Below are 24,522 nucleotides of genomic sequence, written 5' to 3' on the forward strand. Positions count from 1 at the left end.
TGTCATGTGTGTGCGCCGATATGGCACTGCGAGTTGCAAACGTGCCTCCTGCTCGGATCATGTTCACAACCCAAGGTTCCACTGTACTTGGAGGTATGAGGTGGAGAGGGAGGTGGGACTTGTTTTTTGCATCTCCACACAGCGCAATTCCAGGAACAAACCAGTGTCACAACTCCCAGCTCTAAGCTTAGGGTTAGCAATGGTAGCAAGAGAGTGTTACTGCTTCTTTGCTGCATTTTTGGACAAGGTTTTCCCCTCGTGTATGAGGCTCATGGTCTAGGTGACCACAGATTGGTGTTGGCCACTAAGGTCAGCCCAAATTTGTGAACTCTGCTTTTCTTGAACTTAATTCTTTCAAATATGCAATGTCATAATGAGGCATAAAACAGCCCAAGTGTTTTGTGAATAGCATCTTGCATCTTTGGTGTGTTCAGAAGAGGAAGTCTCCAAGGCTTGCAGGAGTCAGCTGGTCCATATGTCCAGAACTGAAGCATCCAAACTCCCGGCTCCAACATCTGTACAGCCAACTGCCCTGAACGAGGAGCCTGGATTGCTGTTGTGGTGCTTCTCTGCAAACACTTTCTCCTCTTTATTGAAGCTGCCAGAACCTGGCTTCAATTTCAAACAGCTCTTTGTAAATCAGTTCAGTCCTGCCATATGGAGGGAGGCAGTCACACATTTCAAGGCGAGGGGAAAAGATAGATGCAAATGATGAAGGCCGCAGCCCTCTGCATGCCAAAACCCCTTGGAATCCAGCAGGCTTTGCATTTGAGTGAACATGCTCAGGATCGCGCTGCATGTTCTCTCCAACTGTAGTTCTGAGGAAAACCATATGGATTGGCAACTTGATATAAACCATGGGTAGGCAAACTGAGGCCCGGGGACCGGATGTGGCCCAATCGCTTTCTCAATCCGGCCTGTGGACGGTCCAGGAATCAGCATGTTTTTACATGAATAGAATGTGTGCTTTTATTTAAAATGCATCTCTAGATTATTTGTGGGGCATAGGAATTCATTCATCCCCCCAAAAAATATAGTCTGGCCCCCCACAAGGTCTGAGGGACAGTGAACCAGCCCCCTGCTGAAAAAGTTTGCTGACCCCTGTAAACTCATTAAACATTGCTGTCTGGCATCTTCCCATTTTGCCCCTCTGTTCTTGCTTCCATATGGTGTCACTGGCTAGTTGCAGTTTGAAACAAGCAGAGCAATATAAGGAAATGAATAACTGGCAGTGGTGCATTGTACCCTTGCCTCCCCCCGCACATTTACCACAGGCTGTCCATCATTCAAGAATGCAAAATAAATGAATTTAACTCTCTAGTTATTTCTACTAGCAGTTTTCTTGGTTGTTGGTCACAAACAGAATATTGTTCCACTAAATCATGCAGAATATTATATCGAGAAGCCACTCAGTTCCTAGAAAAACAAGAAATGGATAGAAGTGGTCTTAAACATGGTTTGCTCCAAAACATTTATTATAATTTATATTCATAAAATCACTTTTCACCAGTGAGATTGTCCCGAAGTGGCTTCATTTGCTCTTCAGTGCTCTCTCCCAGTTGGTTTTAAATTGGGTTCTCCCATGTTCCAAGGAGGTTTCAATACAGGTTTAATGTAAGTACCACTGTGCTCTTAATAACTTAAAAAATGCCCCTCTGAATCAGAGCAGAGTTCATCTAATCCAGTGTTCTCTTGGTAACCAGATTCCTCCAGGAAAAAAACCCACCATCTAGACATAGGGGCAACAGCACTCTCTTGTTGCTCCCCAGCAATTGGTTCCCAGAGATACTCTGCTTCTAAAAGGAAGGATCCATTTAACCATCACAACTAAGAGCCATGAATAGACCATTCGTCAAATTCATGAAATTGTCTAAATGTGGCACTCAGTTGGATAAATTAAGTGTATGCTATACAGCATTTTGTGTGTCCTTTCAATAAGCTTCACTGGATGACCCTGAGTTCTAGTATTTTAAGAGAGGAAGAAAAACTTACCCAACTCCTATACATTTCAGTGGTCCTTGTGCTGGAGATCTTCTTAAGGGATTGAGCCCCATTAATACAGAACCTGACCAAAATCTAGGAAGCCATAACAGCATTGTTATGCTTGCCTCGATCTGTTCATCACCATCTCATATCTCTGCAGTTCTGTGAAAACTGCTTTGATGGAAAAGCAGCTACAGCATGTGGATGTGTTCTGAGGGGTGTCTGTGTAGTTTTGAGTCTCTTATTTTCTGCTTGTCCCACTAGTTGGATACCCACACCAACCTCTTTACAGTGGCCCATTAGCCCATCTTTTTTTACTGCTTGCACAACCTTTTCCTCATTTGCTGGGATTCTCATCCCTTCTCAATCTTCCCAGTGACGTGTGCTGTGCATCTTTTTTTTTATGGTGATGTTTGCTAACGTACAGTACAACAGTGTGTTCCTTTCAAGCTTTGGAAACCTACTATTTTTTTCAGTTGTTTTTGCCATATTCAAACTTTATCCAGCCACTGACTCTCTGCCTTTTAATTTACAATGAACACTCGTACTGCCAAGTGGTGAAATGTCCTTGGCAGTGTAGGCATAGTGATATCTTAAAAGACACTAAGCGGTTGATCATTGGTTCAGAACTGTAGCTATTTCTTCCCTTGGAGAGGCAAGAGCCCCTCAAGATATGGGTCCTGGCCAAGAAGCTCATTTTTGCAGGTGGTAGGGGTCACTGTCAAATGCTTTGTGCACCTACAAGAGATCCAAGTGGTTGTATTACAACTCCAGTTTTAATTGCCTAGTTTTCATTTTTGCATACCTACGAGCAGAGCTTGGAGTATATGATTTATAGCAAGTAGCGCTAGGTCCTTCGTAGACTTTGTCATCCTCCTGCTTCTTCCTGTCTTGCCTTCTGTTGCAGCAGAGGGACAGGGACTGAGTTATTGGGTACCTGACAGGATGGGGCTCTTCTTATTGCAATTCCTACCTTCCTCTGTGGATGAAAAAGCAGGTGGGAAAAGAGTGGTGGATGAATTTCTTTGCATCCTGGTTTGTGCCAGATCGTTATGGCTGTAGTGTCTGGCATGTGATTTTTCTCTTATAGGATTTAGAAGTTAGAAGGCATCCCTGGAATCACTTAATCCCTGTTGTCATTGAGAGAGGAAAAACAGTCTCGCCGCTGAATGCGAGCTGTTGCCTTGCGTGAGAATTAATGTACAGCTCATCTGGAAAATGCATTGCGTGATTCAAGGAAAGTGATGAGTTCATGAACACTCGTAAATTGAATTCCAGAAAGTTACATTGCCCATTCTTTTCAGACACACTCTCTTTGTCACCCTGAAAGAGTTAAACCATCAAGAGTTGGAGCTGCTGGTACCATTGTTGGCAAAATGTAAATAATTTTATGTATCCATTGGTTTTCTGTCACGCCAGGGCTTTCCAAGGCCGCAAGCTCCTTTGGAAGGGGAGAAATTTGTGTTGTTGATTCCTAAGTTAGTTTTTCTTGGCGGCACATAGGGTGGCTTTTGCCATCCAGCTGGAATTCTGTGATGCTGTGGAAAAGAGCTTATGTAACAGGATGTCTCAAGAAGGCTTTTACATTTTTAAGATATATATTTATGGGGGGCGGGAGCAAGAGCACACACAAATTAGTGGGGGGTGGAAATATCTTCCTCATTTTTTTCCATCTACAAATTCTGAGATGTCAAAATTGAATCAGGTTTCCTTTAAAAATATAAACATTGTTTGTTTACTAATTTATTGCTACAGACTGGGAAGTCATAGACTTGACAATGTGCAAGTTGCTGGCACATTAGTGATAGGTTTGTTGAGGTACTTGTTTTGTTTTTAAAAGGTGTTTTATCTTGGTTGAGAATACCATAGAGTGCAATTAGATGAGACAGCGGGAAATACATGGTAGGATCTCCTGCAAATTTTTTTTCAAAAAGAGAAAATCAAGCTGTGGGAGACAGATTTGATAGGGAATGATAAACACACACACAGTTGGCACAATAAATTTTGGTGCCTGAGGCGCATCCCCACCCCACCCCACCAGGGAAGAAGGGGTGAAGATCCACGTTAGAAATGTGTGTGAGGGGGAGGGGGGAGATCAAATTAACCTTACTCAATGGATGAAGTGGAAATCAAAGGCCATTTGGGGGGTGGGGGCTGCTTTGAATCACACTGGATGGGTGCAGTGCCCAGGAGACCCCAGAAGGCAGCCCCCACCATTTGTTCTTAGGAGTGGGAGGAGAGCAGCAGTGCCTCCTACTTGCCAAGAGGCTGCTCTAGAGGTGGCATTTGGGTGGGGGCTGCTGAGGAGGAGGCAGATCTGACCTCCAAGGATGATGCTGCAACTGTCGCTGTTACCGTGGCTGCGGCAGCAGCAGTGGACGGTGCATTCCTTAGAGGCCAGATCTGCTGCCCCTGTGGATACTACTGCCTGAGATGATCACCCCAGCTTGCCTCATGGGTGGGCCGGCCCTGCACACACACACAACATTACTGGGTATCCTATGACTATCTGTCTGTTTGGCTGTTTCACGTTTATGTGCAACCACATGTGCCATTTGAAAAGGGGTGAAAAGCAAAGTTCACACTGCAAGCGTTGGTGTACAGATTCAAAAAGTCCTTCCAGTAGCACCTTAGAGACCAGCTAAGTTTGTTATTGGTATGAGCTTTCGTGTGCATGCACACTTCTTCAGATATCTGGGTATCTGAAGAAGTGTGCATGCACACGAAAGCTCATACCAATAACAAACTTAGCTGGTCTCTAAGGTGCTACTGGAAGGACTTTTTGATTTTGTTTTGACTACGGCAGGCCAACATAGCTACCTACCTGTATCTAGAACTATGGAAGTGCACAGATTGTCTTTATAAGTGCCAGCTGCAGGTTCAAACAAAGTAAATAAGTTTTGCTAGTTTCATATTTCACTTTAGGCTTTGCCCATATTCATCCAGTTGCACTCAGGGATGGAAATGCACATACGGTAGATATGTACATTCCATTGAAAGTAATACAGTGTATTCACACAGCTGTGTATTCACGTACAGTCTGTGGTTTTTCTCCCTCTCTGCTTAGCTTGCACAAGCGTTTGCGCACGTATCTTCCAATGATTACTTCCCCTCGCATTCCCCAGAAAGGAAATTTTAGTAGAATTGGACAGAAGGAAGGTTTGGAGCAATTATCCATATCCATAGAGCCACCAAATGCACCTGATGGATCCCTTGTCAGTGAATAGCAGCATAGCTTTGGTCAGGTTGGATACATAATAAAAGTTACATAAGCGCTTGAGAACACTTTCATCCTTCAGAATGATGGGTGGTAACAGGATTCCTCAGATAATTAATGAGCTTTCCCTCCTACCTGCCACCTAAATCCCATTTTGAAACTGCCAAACAAAATATTCATTGGTTGTTGAAGGTCTTCCTTTTCTGTCTTCTGCTATTGGACATTCTGTCTGTTCACCTTGGTTCAGTGATCATATATTCATCTGGAATCTCTCTCTGGTGTTGCTGAAACTTCTGGTTCTTTCTCTTTGCCCTTATACTTGGACTGATGCTACACTTCTTCCCAAAATTGGTACACAAGTCTGCAAGGCCACTAAATGTGGCCAATATGTGCCTTCAAATACTTAAGCACATACCAAGAAATCCTGAAATCCCTGGTGGAGCTTACTTTTGAGTCGACATCCTTCTGAGTAAGATTGTACTGTTATGTTCTCTATCATATTCCATTATGACTGGGGGCGGGGAGGATTACACAGGTAATCCATTTTGACACAATGCCCACTCCTTTGAACTTACGACATGTAGAAGAAGCATTCCTGTGAATGTCAAATAATTGCATGAACCTGCTTTTAGACAGCAGATGAGAAGGTCCCTCCCTAGTCTTGATAAGGTCAACAATGTCATGAAGCATAGGTTCATGAGTTTTAGATGGCTATGTTGTTCAGATTCCTTGAAAGAGAATTATGTTCGCGCGCCCACCCACCCCCCACCAGTTTTGGTATAAACTAAGCAACAAATACTTGCAATGCACTAACAATTATTCTCTTCAAAATGATTTCAATATGAGAGTGATGCATGACCAGCACGGAAGAATTGAAGCCTCCAGGCAAAGGACCAGCGTCAGCCGTGTTTATGCCTCTCTTTGTTTTTTATTATTACTATCTACTGCTCTCTGAATTCTATTGTCAAATGTTATTAGTTTAATATAAGAATTTGTTTTTGCCTTCCATGTTCCTTCTTAACGTAATTTTCTGTGTAACAGCTGTTGAGCCTGACCAACTGCTGCTTCTGGAAGGATTCTGAGTGTAAAAAAAAATGAGAAAGGCCCTGCAGGACCAGGCCAGTGGCATATCTAGTCCAACATCCTGTTCTCACAGTGGCCAATGAGGTGCCTGTGGGAAACCCTCAAGCAGAACCTGAGTGCAATAGCGCTCTCCCTTTCTGTGGTTCCCAGCAAGTGGTCTTCAGAAGCATTCCAGCCTCCAACTGTGGAGGACAGAGCATGGCCATTGTGGCTAGTAGCCGCTGATAGCCTTATCCTCCATGAATTTGTCCAGTCCTCCCATAAAGCCATTCGAGTTGGTGGCCATCACTGCCTCCTTTATGTTATCCACCCCAAATCTTCCAATATTCAGCTTCATTAGATGTCTATGTAGTGTTACCTACCTCTATCTACTTTCTCCATGCCATGCATAATGTTAAAAACTTCTATCACTTGCCTTAATGCAGAATAGCATTTATAGGTGCTATTGTTGTATTGTTTAAGGGAGCATTTTACATTTCATTCATATGGACAGTATGCTCAATATGGGCATGAGGCCTGGATCTGTCAGCATTTTCTATCCTTTGGAAAGGGTTACCAAAGTGCTATGTAGGTCCAGAATATTTATCTCTCTAGCCCATTATTGTTTACAGTGGTACCTCTAGATGCGAACGGGATCCATTCCAGAGCCCTGTTCGCATCTAGAAGAAAACGTAACTAGCGACGGCACGTCTGTGCACACGCGCGCTGCTTCTCGCCGCTTCTGCACAATGCGCGTGACGTCATTCTGAGCGTCTGTGCATGCGCAAGTGGCGAAACCCGGAAGTAACGTGCTCCATTACTTCCGGGTTGCCGCGGAGCGCAACTCGAATGCGCTCATCCCGAAGCACATTCAACCCGAGGTATGACTATACTCTGACTGGCAGCAGTGGGGCTCAGGCAGAGAGAGATTCCTCCCATTGCCTGCTGCCTGATCCTTCTAAATGAAGTCTTGCTGGGCTTTGAACCAGAGACCTTCTGCTGATCCCTGATGCTGGCTTTGCCATCTGCATATAAAGGATATGCTCTACTGAGCATATGCAGCCCTTTCCTGAAGGGAGGAAGCTCACCACTCTCGCTGTTGCCCTGGGAGTCTCATTCCAACCTCTCCTGATGTCTAAATCTGCAACAGAAACTGCATCCCCGTATTTCTCTGGCAGAAAGAAGTACAGAAGTATCTTTTAAAATATGCTTTGCATTCCCTATGTATGGTGTGATGGTGGAATCCAATTCTCGGCCCCTCAATTCCTGGTGTGATCCTGGCCATTCCAATGTGTAGCTCTGCCACATGTAGCTGAGACATGCCCTGCTGTAATTTCTAGCAAGAAATTGGCCCGCTTATTGTGGGTACTGTGACATGATGCTTTAATTAAAATAGCAAGATGGGTTTTAACTGGGAACTTCTGAAATGCTGACTGTGTCTAATGCATTAGTTTTCCATTTATTTTTTTGATGGTACTCTCCTGGAAGCTTAAGCCATGGGTTCCTTCCACATTTGCTGTGGTCGCTCTCTTTTCAGACTTGGCCTTTGTTTATACTATTGTCAGCCCTGGTGGAGCTGGCTGCAGTCATTGCTGAGGCAAGCATTGCCCAGTGTTGCTGTTCCTTCCTCTCAGTTTCTAAGGACCCCTCAGCTGGTATCAGGATGTAAGACCTGCTTTTGAAAACAAGGGACACTTCCTTGCATTTATCAGTTCTGCAGCTGTTGCCTAGTGAGGGCAATATATCTCTCTTTATACTGGGCTAGGATGGGTTGGGTGATCAGTTTGCAGGGACATGGAATCCTTTCTTCTGCCATATGGAGGCAGCTGCAGTGGAGCAAATGTCATGTGTGCCACAAGTGGTAGCTGCTTTATGTTCACCAGGTAAACTGTGGGAGTATTTTGTGTGGGGCAGTGTTTGGGTACAGGGCCTTGCAAAGCTGTCAGAAGCTCCCTCATCCTCAGTCTGGCCCATCTAGCCCATGCTCTGATTTGCATTTTCTCTCCAGGGTTTCCTTTAACTGGACTAGAGCCTGGGACATTATATATGCAAAACAAATGTTCTGTCACTGAGCTATGAAGTTGCCCAGAAGAGTTGTGAAATTTCCTTCCCTGGAAATTTTGAAGAAGAGACACTGTGTGCAGTTCTGACAGGCCTGGTGCTCGTCTAAGGCATCCTGCTGTTGAGGGAAACTGGCTGTAGGCATCCTCATGCTTAAACTGGTTTATTAAAGATTCCGGAGAACTGTAGTTTAGTTCTTGGCATTTCGTACATAGAATTCTCAGTGCCCTAACCAAACTGCATTTCCCATAATTCTTTGGAAGAAGCCGTGTTTGCTAAACTTATAAAACATAAGTTTGTTTTCATATGAGCTCTGAGTGCCTTTGTGCTGGGTATGCAGGTATGATCCATATATGTACAAAATGGAAGTGGCAGAAGTTGGCTTAGGTGGCCATCACATGTTTCTAAATCTGCAGCCCATTAATTGAAGCCCACAAACTGTAAAATATGGATTTTGGCATAGTGCATTTTTTTGGCTTTGCAGGTCACCTTTTCTATAAGTTTGGAATCACAGAGTCTGACTGGTACCGGATCAAGCAGAGCATAGATTCCAAGTGCCGGACAGCTTGGCGGCGAAAGCAGCGAGGCCAGAGTCTGGCGGTGAAAAGCTTTTCAAGACGGACACCTTCCTCATCCTCTTATAGCGGCTCAGGTAAAAAGCATCCTCCTTTGCTGGAAATTAGCAAACTTCTGGTCTTCCTTATTTAATTTTATTAGGGTTAACACTATTCTAAAAAAAAAACAAAACCCACTTTCCCTTCAAACAAAACTTAGAATGTGAAAATAATTAAGAACATTGTCAAAACACAATAAAAGAGCACGTAAACAACAGCAATAACAAGACAGCTCCTTGCTGCTGATGTCTCCACGGCTACTGTTCACTGCGACTTGCCACTATAGACCACCTTTCTCTTCCTGGAGAAAAGAAAAAAATATTGGGAAGCCACATCAGGAAGTGCATTTAGATATGTTTCATTTGCGTTTTCTTCATGTCAAATTTAGGAGTACTTTTTTGTTTGAACAGCCCCTGCTAATATACAGGGGAGGGGGGAGCTATTATCACTAAAACTAGGATCTTGCAGTGTCTAGTAAATACAGGCCACTAGATAAAGGCTGTGAGTGAGTAAAAGTTTTTATCCTAATCGTATGTGTTCCTTTTGTTAAATGTACTGCTGCTCCTGAGGAATTACTCCTGTGGATGAGCCGAGGGTTGAGTGGGGTTGGTGGGGATATCTGAATAAAGGATCCCTTAATACTGCATTCCAATCACAGAAGCATTTCTATCATGTAGTGTTATTTTGACCCCTGATTATTCAATGTCAAGTTTGTTTATACTATTTCTAACTTGCCCTTCTCCAACTCATCCAAAGTTCTGCCATCTGTCTCCGCTCTCTCCTTTCCACAATGTGTTTCTAGAGGGTATTGTGTGTGTTCCTTTTTTGCCCACATCTAGTTCATGAATGCTTCTGCCATGACAAATCTGTTAGACTTTGTGTTGCAGGTGTTTCATGGAACAGTTTATATTTATCAGTGGTTTCAGTTTATAATAGGAACCGAGTCAGGCACATTTTATTTATTAGGATATGCTTAATTTCATTCAGAAAAAAACTTTTTCCACTACCACCACCCCTCCAAGAAATGTACACATTCTCACAAATCTTGCGAGCTGCTCAGCTTTCTACATAGATTTAAGCATGAATGATAAATGGCAAAATATTGACCCAAGGAATGTCCTCTCGGGACCTTTCTGGCTCATGCTCATATTAAAAGCAGGGCTGTGGGATGTTTGTATATCATATATTAAAAGCAGGGGTTTGGAATGGAGCCGAAAAGAGAGGAAATAAGTTTATTTGCCCACATGAAGGTTTGGGTTACATGTTAACACTAACCACTGTATAGTAGGCAAGGAATGACAAAATCTGCTTTTGCTGGAAAATTCTGATATATGATCAACTTGATAGCCTTTACCCAAATGACAGCTAATTAGCACTGTGTCCTCACCGACTATATCTATGGTGGGGATTTTTCTTCTAAGCTCCTACTTCTTTGCTTTGTGGATCCAATTGGCATGTACTTATTTGTCTGTGCATGCTGACGATACATACACTGGAAAGTCTTTTTATCTGTAGGATGATGTTGGAACCACACACCAGTATGGTCCTATTAGAAGTGTACCAAGAAGAAACTCACCTAGGGGTGGCCCTCTCTCCAGCTACAAAAAAGACACCACCACAAATGTGCCACTGAGACAGTTTGCAAATGGAGCATGTAGGTTTTTCATTTTCTCTTCCTGCTTTTATTTATTTAGTTAGTTAGTTAGGTGAAGGCATATTTTTTGTTGTTGTTTAGTCGTTTAGTCGTGTCCGACTCTTCGTGACCCCATGGACCAGAGCACGCCAGGCACCTCTGTCCTCCACTACCTCCCGCAGTTTGGTCAGACTCATGTTTGTGGCTTCGAGAACACTATCCAACCATCTCATCCTCTGTCGCCCCCTTCTCCTTGTGCCCTCCATCTTTCCCAGCATCAGTGTCTTCTCCAGGGAGTCTTCTCTTCTCATGAGGTGGCCAAAGTACTGGAGCCTCAGCTTCACGATCTGTCCTTCCAGTGAGCACTCAGGGCTGATTTCATTAAGAATGGATGCGTTTGATCTTCTTGCAGTCCATGGGACTCTCAAGAGTCTTCTCAAGCACCATAATTCAAAAGCATCAATTCTTCGGCGATCAGCCTTCTTTATGGTCCAGCTCTCACTTCCATACATCACTACTGGGAAAACCATGGCTTTAACTATACGGACCTTTGTTGGCAAGGTGACGTCTCTACTTCTCAAGATGCTGTCTAGGCCTGTCATTGCCCTTCTCCCAAGAAGCAGGCGTCTTTTAATTTCGTGGCTGCTGTCACCATCTGCAGTGATAAAAAATGGCAAAATGTGGGAATTAAAACAAAATAACAGCTGCAGAATTAATGCAGCAGCATTAATTTTAAAACAAAAATTTAAAAGGTATGCTTTGCATTTCTCCCTAAAAACTTTAAAGTGATGTGCACAGGCGTGCTGCCTTTGGGCGTTGGGACTGTAGTGGGAAAGGCCCTGCTTCTTGCTTGAAGTCTTCTATGGCCTGGTCTAAGCATGTAGCAGAATGGAGTGGTAGAGTGCTGAAAAGAGAGAGTAGACTCTTTGGGTGGGGGAGCGCCATTTAAAATGCTGCATCTTCCCCATAACAAAACACCCTGCAAATAGATAGATCCTCTGGGTCTGCCTGTACCCTTGGGTGTACCTATAATAGAACTGTAAAACCTAATTGCTGTTTATCAGGTCTCACAATTCACCAGTCAAGTTTGTGCAGGGTTAGACCAATCTGATGGTTGTAGATATGCCTTGTGAAGTAGAAGCTTCTAGCACTGAAAAAGAAGTTGGGAGCACCTGAGAAACCATGTGAGGGGTACGACCTGCATTAAACCCGTGTGAGTGAAGCACACCTTTTTCAGGTGCAAAGTCCCAGATTCCATCCCTTGCCATTGCTGCTGGAGGATCCCAGGGTTACATAAGACCTTGAAGAGCTGCTGCAGTCAGATTAGACAACACTGGGCTAGACATGCCAATGATATGACTCAGTATAAAGCAGCTCCTTTTGTCACAGCGCCAGTGTTCTGTTATAGTCCACTTCAGATCAAAATTTGCCTGCCTCACTTAGTTGGTAAGGCTGCTGTTGACTCTCCTTTTTAGGGCCCATGCTTTTATCTTCCAGCCAACAAACTTGTCTTTCTGATGCTCACACAAGATAAGGGGGGGGGGATGATGGCTGAGTATAGTAGTAGCATTTACTTTCTGTGACCAGTTTTGGTATGGAAAATAGTTGTTGAAACGAGAAATGTTTTGGAAATCTCACTCGACCCCGAAAATGAGCCTGCAGGAGAACAAAAGAAATGGTAGCGATCCAGTTCACAGAACAATTTTTAATCCAATACATAAATAAAAGCAATAAATAAAAATAGTTATTCTGACTGTGTTTCTCTAGATGTGGAGGGATGGCTGGATTGGGCTGTAACCAAATGGGCTCCCTGCCGTGATTTTAATGGTCTGCTGCTGCCCTATTGTGTAAAGGGGGCCTAGTTTGCTCTCTCTCATAGGACTCTAAATGATTTCTAGCTTGGAACAGCTCTATCCTGTTGACTGGCAGAAAGGAGGATAAATGCGAAAGGATGTACCTTAAGGGATGATGGCAAATCTGATAGCCTGAAGCCTGAATCTCAGACCTATAAGATTTTTCAGTACAGTACAGGATCCCCATGTTCTTTCATTCCAAAGGGACAGCCATGTTAGCCTTTACGGTGCAGCAGGACTTGCTTTTTAAACCCTGGCATCAGGCCCTGGCGCTAACCTGTATGACTGATAGACCTGTGGCAGATTGGGTAACAAAGTGTAGGACTGCTTCCATACACTTATACCAAGTTTAGTTTTGGCCATATTGGTCCCAATTGGCAGCCATCAGTCATGGAACTAAATTGAAGAAAAGCTAATGTGCAATTCCAAGCAGAAAATGCCCATTGAAAATAATGCAACTCCCCACCCGCCTTGCTGTTATGTCCCTCCTCCACCCACCCCACAAGATGTTTAATAAGGTTGCTCTCTGTTTAACTGACTGAGCAAGTTTACAACTGTCACAAGATTTACTAGTTTATTCTCATAGTAACCAGAGCTGGGTTATCCCCCGCTCGCCCATTTCTTTTGGCACAGTTGCTCTAAAAATATTGCTTTTTGTGCTGGAGGTATTGATTACTGCGGTTTGGGCTGTGTTCCCCAGAATCAGGCTTCTAGCTTCTGCCTTTCTGTGTGTTTTAGTTTTGTGTTTTTCCTGATGGGGGTGGCAAGAGAGGCTGCTGGAATTATTTCACCAGGTACCCTTTCCAATAGCTCATTTTTAAGAGCCAGGAACAGGGCTCGGATTTGGGATGCTGCTTGGGTTTGGGATGCTGTTGCAGGCACCCCCAAATTCTCCAGTTAGGTTTGATATAGCTCAGTATTTCCCCAAATTCCCTCTAGTGAGATGTGCTCCTCTCCCACCCAAATTAAAACTGGAGGTACTTTTACCTCCGTAAAAAAGTGAGGGAGTATTATAGACCCCCTCCCCTGGTGCCTATATGTGAGATCCTGTGCTGGGAATGCTACCTTCAAGGGCTGGTAATTTTGCAGCATGAAGAGTAATTGGATGACCCAGTCACACCAAATGCACCAGACCCTCCAAGTGTCCCTATTTTCCAGAGACAGTCCTAGATTTACAAAAGCCCTCCCAGTTCCTGATTTGATCCCAGAATGACCCTCTTTTCCTTAGGCCGTCCCTATTTTCATAAGAGAAATGTTGGAGGGTATGAATGCACAGATTCAGCATATAAACTCACTGACAATGGAAGCTTCTTGAAAGGAGACAAGACTGGAGGAAGTACTTAGACTGAGTCACAGTGAGCAGCCCGGACTCAGAATCTTTAGTGATGTTCCTAGCACACTTGTGTGCCCCTGTAGAAACGGTAGAAAGAACTGCAGTGCCTTAGGGCAGGCTTGTATTTGAGCCATCACCTGGTCACTTTTCGTCAGCCTGAGGATCACAGAGTCAGGCTGTTGCTACAACTCTGTTTCTTTCTTTAACATAGAGGCAGGGTTACAAGGGAGCAGGATGAAGTGACATCAGGGAGTGGAGGAACCTGGGGCAGTGTGCAGGAAGACAGATGAAGGGCAAGCTGGTGGTAGTTCTTTTGCTAAATCCATTTTTATAAAACATCTGTGTGAATGGAGCTGAACTGCCAGCCAGGACTCATTTTTGCAGCTGAAGACACATAAGTCAGCTATGCACAAAGCTGCTCTTGGTCCAAGAAACCAACTTTACCCGTTTACTAAAAGGAGATGACTTTGAACAGACGTGAGGTTTGCCATGGTTTTGAGCAGCTGATTAATATCAGATGGTCTTGGGAAGACAACTCCTGACCTTTTAGATTTTATGGGGTTCTTTCAGCCCCTACATAAACCTTCAGAACGATTAGGCCTAGATTATTTTAAGAGGCAATGAAGAAATGGAAAAATGGAAAAAGCTATGTGGCAACAGCCAGAGGTTTCGTCTTTGGGGTGAAGAATGTTCATATTTTCACAGTTTGAAAGCTAAAAACACTCACTTTTGAAACAGTTACAAACTACTTTTATCTGACAAATCTTCCTGTTCTGACTTTTGAAGGAGGTGTACCTTTTGGAGACAGGCCACAGAAGTGTGTCTATGTCTACAATGAATATTTTTCCTAAATGTTTAAAACTAGCTTGATGAGTATCATTTTTTAAATGAAACAAAATATCTTTACCCTGGCTTAGTTCTTCTAATTCATTGGGGCCCTTGTTTTGAAATGAGAATATTTTAAAGAAATCTGACTATTGCAGTTTTTCTCTCTACTTTGTTATCCTCTATATGTAGAAATTCAGGACCTAGTTGCTGAAGGGCTGTTTGATTTTTGGGTGTTCCAACACTTTCCCGGAAAGAAGGATGCTGCAGATATAAGCTTGTTACCTGCATTGCCACAACAGTGTTCAGTTGGGTTTTTTTTTGACACTGGCCCAATGTAATTTCTGTTTTATAAACAGCACATTAGAATGTTTTAAATACAACAGCTCAGCTGCAGAGTCTCCTCCAAGCCATGGATTTTTCAGTATATCAAAGCCGCAAAAGAGAGGCCAGATTGCTTACATTTTGACGATCCGTAACTATGGATGTGTCCCTTCCATTCAAGCCACCTGCAGTATTCATATTCCTTTTTATGTTGAAAATAAATAAATTTTACTTCTGCCTAGTCTCACAGTTTTTTTTATGTGGTGGTGCATTCGGCAATTATGCATGACTGATGATTTTAGGGTTTAGATATGGAAAAATCCTCTCTTTCCCTTTTCTATCTAGGGCCATGACATTGCTGACAGATGCTGAAATTCTGTTTATAAGCAAACTTGCTTCTTTCGAGATGTAGTTGTGAATGCATGACTTTTTTTTAGTGTTATGTTTGCGGCATTCACCAGTACACTACTTTAACCCGGGGGATGTGAAAATAGTGTTTAAACATCTGTAGAGAAGCAGCTGGCCAGCAACAAATATGGGTCTCTTTGTGTTGTTCCATTACAAACAAATTTCAGTGCTGCTTTAGTGCGCTGTAGGTCTTCTTACTCAAGCACATTCATGGATTAATGGGACATTTCTGGTCAGTAAGTAAACCTGTTGAGAGTCTCTTTTCTCAGGAGCACAGCACACCAAAAAATGCAGTTTGAACATGGGGAGGGAGCTAGCTCAATGCTGAGGATAGCTCCATTGTCTGGCTCACACTCATCATGATAAAAACAATGGCTTAAAATGGCATTATAAAACTCAAAACAGGCTATGCTAGTAAATCCAATTTAGAAATATACTTCCAAAATGTAGTCTCATGTCCTGCCACCAATATATATTTGCCCAAACAGGAAATACTTGCTTTTGGTAGATGCCTGCTGGAGCATTGCAGCTCCATTCCTTATTTTAATGGCATCTGTTTGGTGCATAAATAGCATGACTTAGTATGCTCTTCTGCATTGTTTTGGTAGACTTCAGGTTGTGAGGAACATATTCACACATTTGTGTACATGTATACTGTACACACACAGAGAGAGGGGGAGGGAAGGAGAGAGATGCATGTAGTTATGGGACTTCCCCACAGTACAATTCCACGCTGCTACAGAATGTAGTTCTGAGATAGTAATAAGCGAATGTGATGTGGAAACATTTTCTACATGGATTTAGAAACACAGGGGATCTGACCATCTCTCTTTATTTTGGAATCTCTTAACAGATTTAGAACCCCATTTTAATAAAAATGAGGAGTCTAATAATATGTCCCATAAGCTGCTTGAAAGCATCTCCTGCTTTGCATGTAGATTATAGGTGATGCATTCCCTTTGCTTCTCCTCTTCCAACTCTGTACTGAAGCAATATTAAATACTCGGGTACTTCCAAACTGGCAATCTTTTGATGAGTGAGACACTTTTTTATGCTATCCTTCAGTTGTGTTGTGAGTTTGGCACCTATTGGGAGGAGGGAAAAGTGGGAACATTTGAGATTATAGATTTGGACATGCAGACTGGCCAGCTGTTAAGTTGTAGGGTGGGTTTGAACGGCATATTGGAAACATGAAGTCACAACTGGATGGACTCAAAGTAATCAGTGCATTGAAAAAAAAGGGGGGGGGATATAACTTACTTTCCAAATTGGAAACAATGTTAATTAATCTGGAACCATTCATAGGTTAATAAAGCAGAGCTGGTAGAAATGTGAACTTACAGAAAGTTTAAGTTTATGCAGCTGGGCGAAAAGGTGCCTTATAATCTTTTATCTCCCCAGGAAGTGTTTTACTCAGTCAGTCTATCAGACATCATCGGCTCCACACATTTTGGTTAGCCCTTCTCATTACAGATGAAGGATAAATCCCTTTCTTTTAACTGCAGTTCTAGAATGACCAACAGCACCTTCCTCATTCTGCTTCCCTGCAGTTTCCAAGTGTTCTTAATGGCCACAAGCAGACAGATTCCTAATGAATAATGCTGAGCTTTGGTTTGTTTTCCAGAGAGTGCTCAGAGTACCACATCGGCACCAAATGAAATTCAGGCCAACCAGCCACAAGCGCTTCACTACGCCCTGGCCAATGCCCAGCAAGTCCAGATCCACCAGATAGGAGAAGATGGCCAAGTCCAAGTAGTATGTACTCATTCTTTACAATCTCTTCTTGTCTCCTGAGCAGCTTTCAGTTTTATGTACTTGCAGCTTAGCTTCAACTTTTCCTTATTTCCAAAAATACGTTTTGTTTTGTTTTTAAATAAAGTATATTCTGCTGCTAGTTGTACGCATGCAAAATATAGGTGCACCACTGATATGAATAACTAGTGATTTTGTGTGGATATATGAATTTTCATGCAAATGATCATCTACACTTTCCAGTTCTCCCTTCCACATTCAGGGCACATTCACAGGGGATTATGCATTTGCACCCCCAGCCCCTGAAGTACTAGCAGTCTGGAAATCCATTTTAGATTCATTTAGCCTCATTTTTTCCAAAGTGTGTTCTGAAGCATTTTTCAACATCTGTTAGCTGAATTCCTTACATGTGTATCCATTTAAATTCATGTATATAAGCAAAGCTTATAAACATTGACATTAAATTCTTCTTTCAAAAAGTTTAAATAAAGTTAACACTTTGACCCAAAACCCACAGAAGACAGGAAGTTTAAAAGTTAAGCGTGACACTCTTGCCATTACTCAAGCTTTTGTGTTTCTTTTTTTAAAAAATATGATTGTGCTGGTGGGCCATGGAAAAGCTTGCATTGGCTTCTGTAGCTTTGCTTCATATCATTAAATCAAATGCAATGTTGCATGGAACTTAAATATGATCCCCACAGTTAGGTGGAGGGAATGCATACTTCTCCTACTGATATTTTCATAAGTTTCCAAGTAGTGTAGTTTTCTCCAGCAGTGGCAAATGTGATTGGCAGACAACTAGTTCCCTGCGGTTGGCTGAGTACTGTCCCTTCTAGGTCCAGCAGGAAAGCTCTCAATCCTTGTCGATCCCACTTTAGTCTAAAGCTACCAGGCCAGTTCAGTAATCCCCTCACTCATCCACGGACTGTGGGGTGGTTTATCCATTTGCGTGATTTGGGGCTTTATTCTTGTCCACTATATTTACATGTGAGGATTTTTTATAAAAAAACAACCAATAACAACACCTGGGTATATATGACTCACACTTTACTGTTTTCTGTTTTGAAGTCCATTCATGCTCAGACCTGTGATAGCAGCAGTGCTAGCATCTCCACTTAGAACCAGGAGTGCCAACTTGCCCCCACAACTGTGCTATGCAGCGTTCATGGCCCCGGCACCAAAAATTGTGGGTGCCTGGCCCCTTCATGGGGAATTTTGTGGGTGCTCGGGTACCCAGGGTCTCAGGGAATTGGCACCTATGCTTAGAGCTGAGATGGCCACTTGTTTTCTGATGGCATAGAGACTGGCAGCATCTGAACCTGGTGGGAAGGTATAGAATAGAGTGGCTCACAGTGTGAGGAACATCCCTCAGGTGTGTAGTTTATGTGCAGCCATTTTGAATGAGGCTGGCTTTATATTTACGATGAGCCACTTCAAAGGTCTGTATATTCTAGCCAGAAAATATTCAAGTCAATCCAGTACTTGAAATTGCTTGTACAGAATATTTGAAGGTGTCCAAGATAACAACAAAATAGGTTTTGCACACATGAATGAACAAATGATTTGAATGAAGAAGACTTTTTTCATGCATACCATGGAAAGCCCTTTTCCATGTCCATCATGATCCACTGAGAATGCCCTATTGATTATTCCAGTTCTGTGCCATATTCACATCTTAGGGATAAACTAGCCACCTTGAGCACCCTTGGATGGAAAACTGGAGTATAAATTTACCATGTTGAATAATAAACAAACAAACAATATGAAATGGTTGTGGAAAGGACCTCCCATTTAGTTTGCTATTTTTCATAACAACCTATTCAGCTTAGGACTATGGCACTGAGTGAGGATTAAAAACAAAGAACAGAAACACATTTTTCACCCTTGCTTGCTTCTCAATGTAAACCACCCCTCAACATTGCTATTTGCCTGGGGTGGGTGGAGGAAGAAACATACAGGTATGGAAACCTTCCTTTTTCCCACCTCCTTTGAAAGTTTTGTGTGACTTGCAAACAGCTTAATGAGATTAAAATAAAAAAACAAAAACAACCCAACCAAACGTTTTGAACATTTCCCCCTAGAAGCCAGTAAGAGCTTATCATTGTGAAGGGAAGGCGATTTAATCTCGACATGGATTGGATCTGTGGTCTAATTTTATATACAGTTCCTATTGTCGTTTTGATGCTTTCGGCATGCTGCTTCTCCCTATAAATAGACAGTTTCCTTCCAAAGGAAATGAAACTGTTTGAAATAGAAGGGCCTGTGTTTCTTTGAAATTCATGTGCAATTGTTGGTACGTTATAATATAAGGAAGGCCTTTGACAAAATTCCACATGGATATCTTTAATCTTGGTTTCCTACACAGGCATGTGAAAATGAACACAAAAGACTTTTACAAACCAAAGTAGCAGCCAGTTTGCCAGCAGGTAAATTTCTCTTGCAAAGGGCCAGTCAGGATTTGGGAGGAAGTTTCTTTGCCTCCCTTGATCAATTTTTTCTTCTTTTTAAATCAAGTGATATGCTTGATTTTATTGCCGAGGTAGTTGTACAGGTCAGTGATGTATAGTAGTGATTTCTTTAATATATTAAAACTCTTCAGGCTAGATTCTCTGCAATTGTTATCTGGCACAACTTCAATAGAGAATGATTGGACAGCTGCCATTCTACACCAGTGGAAATGTTGTCCTTTAGTGTTCGTGTGTGCGGGGGGGTAGTGCTCTTCTCCTCTCCATACAGAACAAAGGGCATAGACAATTCATCACATGAATACTGTGGCGGTAATTATTCAGTGACGGTGGCAGTGATCTTAAAGGGAAACTTTCAAGTATACTTCTCACCCTGTGCCAAAGCCATGGTGTTCCTAGTGAGCATTGCTTTGTGATAATTCTTTGTGGGGTGGGAAATGCCTGGATGGTAACCAGTGTCATTGGCAACATAGGGTTGAAAATACAAGACGTGGCAAACATTTAATTAATTAATTAATTAATTAAAAATTCATATCTGACTTTCAAAGAAATATCATGAGACTCTGCAGAACAATTAGACAATGGAAAAATGTGACAAAAAAAAAACTATCAATAAGACAGCATAACATAACTCTTGATTACAGTAACCAAGGATGCCAGGAGCTGGTATTAACAGCCAGGCCAAAGCATGGGTGCTGTGTATCAGTATCAGTATCAAACTTTATTTCGGTCACATATCAGCATAAGATAAAACATATGGATAAACCAAACACATAAGACTTAAAACAGGTATAAGGGATAAAAGCTAATAATTAAAAGGTGATGAAACCATACATAAGTTAAAAAGATAAAAACAAGGACAGATGGTTGAAAGCGACTGTAAGGGAGGGAACCATCTTTCAATCCCTTTAAATAATTTGTCCTGTTTCTCAGCATCCTATTGAAATTAAAATGTTCATGAACATTCCATGGCACCTCTGTAGCTCAGCTTTGTTGAAACAATCCCCCCCCCTTCTCTCTGTGTGTCTGTGTGTTTTGTTGGGACGGGTTGTTTCAGTATTGTCAAATCAACTGAGGGCCTGGGATCTATAACCTCTTGTTTTAATACAGTAATTGATACAGGATGACTGTGTGTTCAAGTGCTTGTCCAGTAGTCACGTGCTAGGAAAGGTCAGGATGTACCTGTAGCTTATTCTCTCCTTATGGGGGGGGGGGGAATAAAGCTTTCCTAAAGAGCTTGACCTTGCGCTTCCCAAACAAGCCATGCCTCAGTGGATATTTTCCAGGCTCTATACCAGGGGGACAACTCTGAATTCTCTACAAGCATCTAAATTATACTCTTCCTATCACCACCAGAGTCAGAAAATTTCTAGATACTGAGAAAATAAAACCTTGGATAATTCAGTCATGTACCACCCAGGGCTCAGCAATCCCATCTGTACTTGAAATGGAATGCTGTAAAAGTGTGCGTGCAGCAAGTATTCTGAAACAAGAGGCATTGACTTCTTCTGTGTCTGATGAGTTGAGTTGCTTTGAGCTTATTGTATTCCACTGATTTTGACTGATGCTTCTTGTGTTTCTTTCCCTCCGCTCATGGATCCCACAGGGTCACCTCCACATAGCCCAGGTGCCACAAGGAGAGCAGGTCCAGATCACGCAAGACAGCGAGGTGAGTCACAGACTGAGTGGCCAGCTGGGCAAAACCTGTCCTGCAGTTGTAGTGATCTTACAAATCTTAGCATGGCTAACATGTTGATAGAAGGAGGCAACAAGGATGAGGTTAAACTTATGGCATTGTAAAGGAAAGCAGCACATTCCAGTCCTAGGCATGCACCATTGAAATGAAGATATGTAGGACATTGCATATGCCCTTAGTTTATTCTCCCCACCCTTGGTTTCCAGCTGTATTAAAAACACAGCAGGATGAACCAAGGATCACATTCCACTTTATACATTTATATACACAGATCCACACTTCTTTATAATGTAATGTATGAGCATTCGTGCAGGGGTTTCCTTTTCAGCTCAGTACACATGACTAGAAGCTGATCTGTATTTGTGTCTTCAGCTATTTTTGCTTAAAAGGTGAAAGTAGGAAAGAAGTGCCAGAAGCTGCTCTAAAACTATGTGTATTCAGAACTAGTCTGAACCCGTGGATAGTCTAATGATAGTTACTCTGGATCTCATGTGGTGCTGAGGAAACTCCAGAGAGGCTTTGTCTCTTGCGATGTTAACAGATTACGGGAAGAGTCTGTTCTTGCACGCCCATATGACTTAAGAGGGAGTTGTCTTGGACATGAAGGAAAGCAGGATCAGGTCCTTCTTTCATCCATGTGGATAGAAAACATCTGGATTGGAGTTTATTCCAGTTTATCTTCCATTCCTTTGGATGGAAGCAGAATAGTTGCTGACAGCATAAAAAGGATGACAACTGACTGCCCCCCACTTAGAGGAATACTCATTTTGCCTCTCACATGTGAAAAATCTATGGGAAATTACCTTTCCCCCTTTCCCCTTGCCTCGTTTCAGGCAGATTCTAAGAGCGTAATTGCAGATTGCATAGAAATGTCTTCTTGTGCTTCATTTCTTCCTTTATGCTTCTAGACCCAGAGGCTTCTCCCAAAACCGGCTGCAGCATTTAGAATCTTTTGTAACTGATGTCTTTTGTTACTTCCATAATGGAGCCCCTGTTTGCCTGCGGAACCGAGTTTTGACAAAAAGAAGAGAAATAGCTGCTAGCTCCATTTAGGAGAGTTGCATTCTGTTTCAGCCAAAACTGTACCATATTACTGTACTAATTTTAGGCTGATAGACGTTTTGATTTTAGGTACGGCTGCATGTTTGCAAATCTGAGCAAATAAACAAAGGATGCTATTGCTTAAAAGCTAGAACAAACAACAACAACAACAACAACACTGCTGTATGTTGATCAGCCACGCTTTCCAGAGAATCACCAGCAGGGCTTTGCATAGTTTGCAATGCATGAACAGAGAATTTCCTGTTGTGTATAGTTTATAGCACCCTGAAGTTCTCGGCTTTTATTAAAAGCAACAATGAAGTTTCTAGCCCTCATGGCTGCAAATAAAGTTCAAAAACTTATGAGGAATGGTAGATAAAGCCTTAGAAAACAGAAGCTGTCTGAGTAATTGTGATGTGACGCTGCACTCCTAACCTCCCCATAGCAGGTAGCAAAAACTGAACACTTAACTCAGGCAGTGACAAAAGTCTGGTGCCCCCGCTTTGGGGGGACATGCAGCTGTGCTTGGGAATAGTTACTTAGAGCTGGGAGATTTGTGGTGGGTTTTTAAAAAAGTATTTTAATTTTCATTGACTACCAAATGCTTGGGAGGAGAGATAGGCTATGGCAGAATAGAGACCCATAAGAGAATGAGCGGGATGGGAAGTTGAGAATTTAAAATTGCATTTAAAATGTTGTATAATACCACTGTAGTTGAAAAGTGAGTAGGACCTAAATACATAAATCAGCTCATTTGCTTAGTTTATTTAGATGCACCATTCTTGATGCAGAATATAGATATTTATAGCCATTAGCCCTGTCCATGGGGAGGATAGCTTTGTGTATATAAAACAAGGGTTTTATATGGTTCTTACTGCCAGGCACGATAATTCACTTCTAAAACTGAGTGGATTTCCTTAAGTAAAGTAATGAAGAACACTAATAAGGTACAGAAATGTGCCCTTTTTGCAGTTCTGACTTCCTCTTAATTCCTGGCTTACATTTAATGTATAATTTCCCCCCCCAGGGTAACTTGCAGATACATCAGGTTCACGTCGGACAAGATGGCCAGGTAGGGATTCACCTCTTGAATGAACTTCTAAGAAGCATTTGTGATCTTGTTGGTGGGAAGCACACTTTTCCTGCATCCTCCTGAGACTAGGCAGTGGTTTTTTTTTATGTAAACAAATTTGAAATGTAATCCAGCCTGTAGCAAATGTGGCTGCCTGACATCCTTTTGTCAGTATATCTTAAAACTTCCTTGAGTGCTGGTTGCCCTGGTGTTGTGCTGAATGGAAAGGATGTTCCTCCTTCCTTATCATCGGCTGTCAGCATGGCCAGATGTGATCAACAAATTCTCCAGACATGGGGATGTTTGATGCTAAAATGATAACGGACACTTGACTTAATCACCATCGTGAGAAAGAGAAGCCTTTCCACATCTGCTTTCATTTATTTCAGTAACTGCAAACTTTTTTCTGTAATTCTCAGATGCTTGGGGATATGGTTAGGGATTCTGCACATGCTTAAACAGCTCTCTTCTTACTGTTTTATATGTCCCAGAGCAGTTCCGTGACTGTGGTGAGTCTTTTTACCAAGGGAACTTCCAGTCAATAGCCTAAAGTATGACCATACCCTCACAAGGACCTTTGAACCTAGTCCATAAAACTATAATGTGCAGAATTGTCTTAAGATTACGCAGATGTGTGGCACAAGGTGCTAGAAAATCTTACCTAGGAAATATTAACCCAGAGAAAAGATAGCCAAGCTCCAGTCTGCAGAAGCGCTTGCAGTATCAGCTTTTCTGGTGTCACCAGTTGTGTGTCTTCCTCCATTCTCTCCCCCCCCCCCCCCCGCGCCCTTGTAATTTTTTTGTCCTGGTAGTTGCTTTGGATTTAGGTCTTGTTTTTCTGGCATGATAGTCCATGGAACCAACAAAATCCTGCCAAAAAGAACTCTCTCTACCTCCACATGTGTTCTATTAGCTCAACGTTTCATATTTCAGTGCACGTTTAATAGAAATACCAAACTGCAGAAATAATTAAATGTCGTATTTTAGCTAATGGAGTGTATACAAGTCTTCAGAACAATGGGAGGGTTCAGTTCTTGGCAACAGATATAGATTCTCCCAGAGGTTTCCTCATTGTCTGTCTTTGTTCTTGTTTGACCTCCATCTACTCTCCTGCTGCTGCCCAAACCTCCTCCTCCCCACTCTTCTTCCTAATGCTGAACTTCAGGGAGTGACCAGGCCCCAC

At 42.4% G+C, this 24,522-nt stretch overlaps 1 protein-coding gene across 5 annotated transcripts in view; it reads left to right on the top strand.

The window, feature by feature from the left end:
- Positions 1–24,522, top strand: part of BANP (BTG3 associated nuclear protein) — a 163,590-nt gene that overhangs the window by 68,482 nt on the left and 70,586 nt on the right. For 3 of the 5 annotated variants that reach the window (XM_053399945.1, XM_053399949.1, XM_053399944.1), the window contains exons 8-11: positions 8,808–8,975; positions 16,938–17,075; positions 21,135–21,199; positions 23,295–23,339. In XM_053399945.1, the coding sequence (XP_053255920.1) occupies positions 8,808–8,975; positions 16,938–17,075; positions 21,135–21,199; positions 23,295–23,339 (416 nt within the window). Of the gene's footprint in view, positions 1–8,807; positions 8,976–16,937; positions 17,076–19,430; positions 19,492–21,134; positions 21,200–23,294; positions 23,340–24,522 lie in introns of all 5 variants that reach the window. The other 2 variants (XM_053399948.1, XM_053399946.1) reach the window with 2 other exon arrangements.

The sequence above is a fragment of the Podarcis raffonei genome, chromosome 8 (assembly GCF_027172205.1).
Source record: "Podarcis raffonei isolate rPodRaf1 chromosome 8, rPodRaf1.pri, whole genome shotgun sequence".
Lineage (NCBI taxonomy): Eukaryota > Metazoa > Chordata > Lepidosauria > Squamata > Lacertidae > Podarcis > Podarcis raffonei.